General features: G+C 28.7%; 1 protein-coding gene across 1 annotated transcript; it reads left to right on the top strand.

Annotated features, from left to right (window-relative positions):
• The first annotated feature begins 1,334 nt into the window (after positions 1-1,334).
• LOC122501533 (prostatic spermine-binding protein-like) lies at positions 1,335-3,961 on the top strand. Its single transcript, XM_043611070.1, has 3 exons — positions 1,335-1,379; positions 1,954-2,039; positions 2,757-3,961. The coding sequence occupies exons 1-3, from the start codon at positions 1,369-1,371 to the stop codon at positions 3,152-3,154; spliced, it is 495 nt and encodes a 164-aa protein (XP_043467005.1). The 5' UTR covers positions 1,335-1,368; the 3' UTR covers positions 3,155-3,961.
• Positions 3,962-7,609: the final 3,648 nt, after the last annotated feature.

Here is a 7,609-nt window from a genome sequence, read left to right as displayed (position 1 = left end):
ACCGGTTTTTGGAGAATCACCCATATAAAAAGTAGAGATGTGCAAAAAGCTCGAAGCTCGAGGCTCGATCGAGTTTTTTCGAGGTTTTCATTTTTCGAGCCGAGCCAAGTCGAGCCTAATTAGTTCGAGCTCGAGCCGAGTTCGAGCCGAGCCGTACAAAAAGCTCGAATAATTTCGAGCACTCGAATTTTTTCGAGCTCTTAAGTAAATTCGAGTTCTAGAGAAAAATCGTATATAATAATATAATATAATATAATATAATATAATATAATATAATATAATATAATATAATATAATTATAATTACCAAATTGAAACCACTTTGAAATTGAAAATTTATTGACTTTAATTCGCATAAATTCGAAAGTTTCTACTTATTAATAGTTTTTTTTGTGATTTAAAAGCTCGAATCCATTCGAGTACTCGATTTTTTGAGTACTCGAAGTCACTCGAGTACTTGAAATTTTCGAGTACTCGATACATCGAGCCGGCTTGGGCTCGGCTTGGCTCGGTTTGAAAAAATTTCGGCTCGGCTCGACTCGGAAATTCGAGCTTTTTGCACATCTCTAATAAAAAGTAATTTTTCTAGTAAAATATAATAATAAATATATTGAACATTGACATTTTCTTTTTGTCTAAATTAGTAGAATTGAGAAAAACAAAACACTTATGGAAAAAAAATTATTTTTTAATATTTTTGTAGATATTTCTTCACAGGAAAAAAAATGTTAAAATTTACCCCGTTTTAAGGATAAAAATTACCTGCAACAAAAGTTCACTACGAAAGCTAAATTTTACCTAAAAACCAGGAAAATTTTTAATGTTTCATCTACGATGAAGAAAAAATTGTCGTCTGCTTTGTTTCTATATCTGTACATAAATTACAAATGTAATTGTGTATATTTAATATTTTAGTGAAGATTTAATTAGTAACAAACAAATTATTTTTTATTTCATATCTTCACTATATTAAATATATATGTTTTTTGAAATACAAATATCTCAGACACTAATAATAATTGTAAAGTAAGTGATCATATCTGTTGATGTTTTTTTAGTTATGAAATATAAAGTCATAAGATTTCACTGAAACATTTAAACACTAAAGGTACTGTCACAACTTGGCTGTTATGTCCTCTGCTATTCTCGAAATCATGTGGATATCGCATTTTATATAGTTTGCGTGCAAGCATCAACAGTGTGGACAAATTTTATACCTGATAATTTTGAAACATGAGTGAATTCTTTAATTTTCTTATTTCATGCCCGTAAAATATTGTTGAATTCTTGTTGTTTTGTTGACATATTATATAGATTATATAAACATAATATGTGTGTGTTTATAAGATTTAATTAAATAATTTTCTCCATGCTTATCGGGTAAGTATAATTTAATAGTAAAAGATTTTTACTATAAAAAATTTGTAGTATAATAGTAATAAAATTGTATTTAATAAATAAGAGTGACATATTTTAAAGTTATAACTTTATTTAATGCATGTATTTTTGGTATTATTTATTTACGGTTTTTATTTACATTCAAATTCATAAAATTAACATATTAAATATGGTTATGTTTATAATTTTATTGTAGCAGTTGTCATTTTTAATGAAATATTTCTTTCAACAAAAAATAAAACGTTTTTTTCACTTATGTTTAAAAACCAGTCCCATTTCAGCGTGAAAACGGGAAACGAAAAACGTTTTGCCAATAACAACTTTCGATTCAATGGAAATCATTCTAAAAGAAAATTCTTATTGGTTGAACGTTTTCCGTTTCACGCTGATATGGAACTGTACCTTTACATCTAAAACATTATTACGAAAATTGAAATTGGTAAATTTTAAAGAAAGTATGAAGAACAGGTACTTTGAAATAATAATCATCATTTTATTGAATACAAACAATATTAATGATTTTAAGGTTAGAATTAATTCTAGTTTCATTTTGCAGTGTTTACGGAAATACACTTTGTACACAACAATTATCTTTACTTTTTGGATGGTCAATTTTAAATAATCCGATAGAGTATTTACGTGGTAAGTTTAATTTGAATAAGAAATGCATTATTATATTTTTTATAAAAAATGTTTGTCAATTACATTAGAAAGTATTAAGTAACTTATAAAATATAAACTGTTACCCCATAATTCACGATTTCTTTTAATGTTTACTATGCTATAATTTAGTGTCCACATAAATGTAGACGATCATGTATTGCAGTACACAATTTTTGGTTTTCATTTTTGTAAATACAAATACATTATTTTGATTTGATCTAATAATAAAAACATTTATCAAATTTAAGGTTATGTCATCCAAACCGTTTCTTATCGACAGAAAATTGTACTTAATATTCATTTGAAACCTCTATACTTATTAAAATTGACAAAGTAAAAATTTTATCTGCTTATTATAAAAATTGTCATTTAAATTTTTTTTATTACAACTTAAGATTTTTTAAAAGTAAAATAACATCCGTGGTACTTGGCACAAAGCAAAATGAATAATAATAATTTTTAAATGCTAATTAAAATTCATATTGTCCTTCTTTAAATTTAATATTTTGTTTTATCGATTAATTGTGATAAATATATAAATATTTATATTAATAATTAATAATAGTAGATATTAATATTTTTTTGTAAAAGTCTGCATATTAAAGTTAATCAAAATTTTTGCATGGGAAATATAATTTTTATTATGTATAATAAAATAATAAAATATTCTTAATCAAAATTACGAAATTCTTCTAGGATATTCGAGAAGAAACAGAGCACTTGGTGGTGAGAGACATAACTCAGCTGATCTTGATTTTGATTTCATAGATGATGATGATGATGATGGTGATCTTGGAAATAGTAATCCCACTTGTGATAATTTCGACGATAATCTCAGCGATGAAAATTATTACCCACATGACGATCCAGGTGATGATGATCCAGATAATGACGATGATCCGGAAGGTGATGATGGACAAGAAGATGAGGATGATTCAGGAAATGATGATCAAGATGATGATGATGATTTGGACGTTAATTCTGACGGAGATATTGAGAATGACATGCCCAATTTTGTTGACGATGTTCCTGATAATCCACAGAAGGAAGTACTTGGGAAACTACTTACGCAAAGTAAACTCTATAATATTTGAAGAAGCCGGTTTTCGTCTTACAGACCCCATTTCAATTGAGGATACTATTAATAACATCGATTGTACTCAAGGATTGAACACTATTAACAATCAAAATAAATATTTTGAAAAAAAATTTGGAGTTGTGCAACCATACAGAGTAAAATTAAGCAGAAATTTTGCACCTTTTCTTAGCGCTACTAATGAAGGAGGTCAGAAATTGAAATTAAAAATTTACGAGTTCATACATATTCCTATAGGAAGTGTTGTAAAACAGTGGATGTCAAACGAAACTTTAAATAATATTCTTTGCTTAAGAAAAAAATGCACAGATGATGTGTTAGTATCCTATGCAGATGGTCGTCAATGTTTGGAACATCCTTATCGATTAAAACATCCTAAATCATTGCTTTTAAAATTATATTATGACGAGGTAGACATGTGCGATGTTGCAGGTTCGAAATCCAGTGGAGAACAAAAATTTGGCATGTTTTATTGGATGTTCGAAGATATGTCTCCAGCTTTTAGTTCTCTCACTAAATATTAGAGGTGTGCAAAAAGCTCGAATAGCATGGTCGAGCTCGAGCCGGTCTCGATACTCGAGCCAGGCTCGAGTTTTAGTTACTCAAAAATGTTTGAGTGCTCGAAATTATTTTAGGTTTAATACTGCACGTGTCGGATGGAATTTGGTTCAAGTTTGGATTGATTCTGCTCAGCTCTGCTAGAAAAACGAAAAGCTTGAAATACTCGATCGAGCTTTTTGCACAACTCTACTAAATATATTAATTTAACTGCAATCGTTCGAAATTCTACTGTTAAAAAGTATGGGGTGCAAACTATATTAAATTATATTCTTTAATAATTTCAAAGAAATTGAAAAAGGAATTAAGCTTTCTGATGGTACAACAGTTTATGTTACTATTTCAACTTTAATTGGGGACAACCTTGCCATACACGAATGCTGCGGCTTAAAACTGTCATTTACTTCAACTCACCCGTGTAGATATTGTAATGCATCGCTTGAAGAAGTAAGATCATGGACAAAGGAAGACGCGAATGTTTTGAGAAATTCATTAGAATTTGATCATCAAGTTTCTTTAATAGAAAATGCAGTTGAGCCTGATAGAAATGTATTAAGTACTGCATTCGGCATAAATGAAAGATGTGTGTTAAATCAATTGTGTGGATTTCATGTGACAACTTCTACGCCACCAGATTTAGCACATGACGATTTACTAGGCCATGGTATTGTCACCATAAAAAACTTTTTAAAAGAAATATGTTTAATACAAAAGCTAATTAGCCTTAAAGATTTAAATGAACGGATTCAAAACTATGACTACGGTTACTCGGAAAAATGTTCAAAACCTTCTCTAATTAAAGAAGTTCACTTAACAGATCCAAAACACAAATTGAAACAAAATTCAGCACAAATGTGGCAATTACTAGGAATGATGCCACTAATACTTTTAGATGCCGTTCCAGAAATAGAAGGATTCAGACACTTCAAACATTTCATTAAAATGTTGGAAATAATAAATATTTCCTTCGCTAATGAAATAAGTGTGCGGTCATTAAATTATTTGAGCTGTTGTATAACAGAATACTTGGAGGACTTCAAATCAATTTACAAACTACCTTTAACACCTAAACAACACTTTCTGACACATCGTCCTCGATTGATAATGGAATTTGGACCCCTTATTCAGTACTCGTCTTTAAGGCCAGAATCAAAGCATCAGTGGTTCAAGAGATATTCGCAATGTGCACGAACTTTCAAAAATTTGCCTATTACATTAGCTCGAAGACACCAACTATTTCAAGCTGCAGTTTTGAGAGAAAATTTTAAAAACAATCTTGAATACGGCCCAAAAGAAAGAGTATATGCTCCAATTCTAACTTTCAGTCACTTGTTTCCGAATGAAATAAATCTGGTTACTTCGTCATGGGTAAAAATTAACGGAATCAAATATGTTTCTCAGAAGTGTTTCCTTGTTATACGTTACAATGAAGAAAATTTGCCAGAATTTGCCTCTTTACATACTATTGTCCTTGAAAATAACGTTCCTATATTTGTATGCAAAAAAATTGTAACTGTTCACCATGATATGTCTTTAATGGCATATGAAATAGAAATTACTGATGAATTCATTCTTATTTCCACATCGGACGTGTTATCTCACAAAGTGTTTCATGCACATCAATGTAGAGGAAAAAAAGTAATCATTGTAAAAAAAGCTTTGGGTAATCTACATTGATCGTGAATGAAAATTAAATAAGCACTGTCATCTTCGTGTATTGTAATATAGTATGTTAATTATTGCGACTTTTTAAAAAATACTATTATTTACTATTTTTCTAGCACTTTTACCCATTACTAAAATAAATTACGACATATAACAAAGCATTGAAAAAGCCGTGAAAAAATTTCTTTTATAATAAAGTATAACATGTAACTTTATGTGTATAACATATTTAATAACTATTTGAACCTAAAACCTTTGGAAATTATTGTTTTGTAGTTCTATAGAAAAATTATATTTTCGAAGCTGAACGACGGAGCCAATTTCAAAGACAAAATTATTTATCGCGTTCAATATAACCAAATGGCATCTTTACTATGAATTTAAAAAAAATTTATATAATTTACTAACATAACGAAATTTTTGTAACATATTGTATTATTTCTATATAAGCTTTACTTTAAAAATTGAAATTCTAAAAATCTTAAATCAAATCTTAAATTTTATTCATAGATTTTAAATTCAATTTTAAATCAATCAATTTTATTCATGTATTTTATTCATTATGTGTCAAATTAATTTTTAAATATTGTTTAAAATTATTTTAAAACATATTTGAAATTTTATTGTAAAGGGTATCTTTAATCTTTAACATTAAATAAATCTTCAAAAAAAATTAAATTCACATTTTACTCATTTATTTAAATTATTTACAATTTTTGAGGTTAAATATTTTCATTGAACTATATTCACTTTCCACATTGGAATTCGTTACTTCAAACTTTGACTATCTTTAAAATACCAAAATATTTATTTGAAATCCGAGGAAAAAGCAAAAAAAATTGAAAATATATCTTATTAAATCTACAGTAATTGTCAAGTTGCTTCTTAAAATTCATTCGCAAACGCAAATCATGTGTTTAAAAGGACATAAATATATTTGAATCCTTCTGGTTGAGTTCACAATTGAAAAATATATTTTAATGCTCAAAGTTATATTTGTCTATTGTGAACTTAACCTTATATTGAAAGACTAGAGTGGAATATTGTATTAATTTAGACCAATCAGAAAAAGTGTTAACAAAATGTAGTCCTCTGATTGGTCAAAATTGTCTACCATCATGGGACTGCATTCTAAAAGCTCTTGAATACCATCTTTTAATATTATACGTTCCCAACCCTGTGTCAATGGCAACAAACTTTGTTGCAGTTTTATATTCGTGCGATGGCAATATAACCTCGTAAAATTCTTGTCAATATTTGAAAAAACTCTTCAAATACATTAAAATGGCTTATGTGATAGACTCGAAGGGTATTAAGAGAGGGAGATGTGATATTTGTTAGGATTGTGACGGGTAAGAGATGACAACGGGACTCGGACTTTCATGCTCATATTGTGGCTGCTTGCCAATCAAGCACAAAAAAATCTCAAGTCTTACGGATAGTTTATCTTAAAATATTGAAGTATTTTCTGTTCAATGTGGTACTGAAAAAGAAAACGTCCTTGATGAATCTCAAAATATGAACCTCTCATCTGACATGAATTTGCCGGCTTCCACTTCTAACAATGAAAAAAGAGTTGAAGTTCCTTCGTCATTTTACAAGCAGGGAATCATCATTCAGGCACATAATTCTGGAGTGAAGATGAGAAGCAATGACATAGTTCTGAAGAAAAAAGAAAATGATGCAGTAAGTAATGTTAATTTAAAATACTGATTCATTTTATTTAAACGAACAAACATAAATTTGTTCCATTTCGAAATTTATTTTACGCAATGATTACAATTAATTTATTGACAATAAAAATTGCAATTCAGAGCTCATATCTAAACTATATTTAAAGCCGTGCTACTGTATTTTATTTTGCAGTTAAATCTCAAATCTTTGATTCCACTTAAATTTCCAAATAAGCTCGAAAAATTAACAAAAGCTAAGGTCGACCTAAATGAAAAGCAAAAGGCTTATATTATACGTGAAACATGCCGGAAATTATTTAAAGCTACAAATTTCAATACTGAGAAACATCAAATTAATGAAGTGGCAGTATTACTACGTAACCAATACGAGTTTCTTAAGATTGGGGTACAAAAGTTCCAAAACGGAAGTTCCAATCGAAAAATTCCAAGAAAAAAGTTCCAAAATGAAAAGATCCAAAATTTATTTTTCTACAGTACAAAAGTTCCAAAGCCCAAAATGTCGAAAATATAAATTTACCAAAGTGTGAAATTTCCAA

Source organism: Leptopilina heterotoma, unplaced genomic scaffold (assembly GCF_015476425.1).
Source record: "Leptopilina heterotoma isolate Lh14 unplaced genomic scaffold, ASM1547642v1 Lhet_210, whole genome shotgun sequence".
Taxonomy (NCBI): Eukaryota; Metazoa; Arthropoda; class Insecta; order Hymenoptera; family Figitidae; genus Leptopilina; species Leptopilina heterotoma.
The sequence above is the reverse complement of the archived record's forward strand: the minus strand, read 5'-3'. Positions and strand labels throughout refer to the sequence as shown.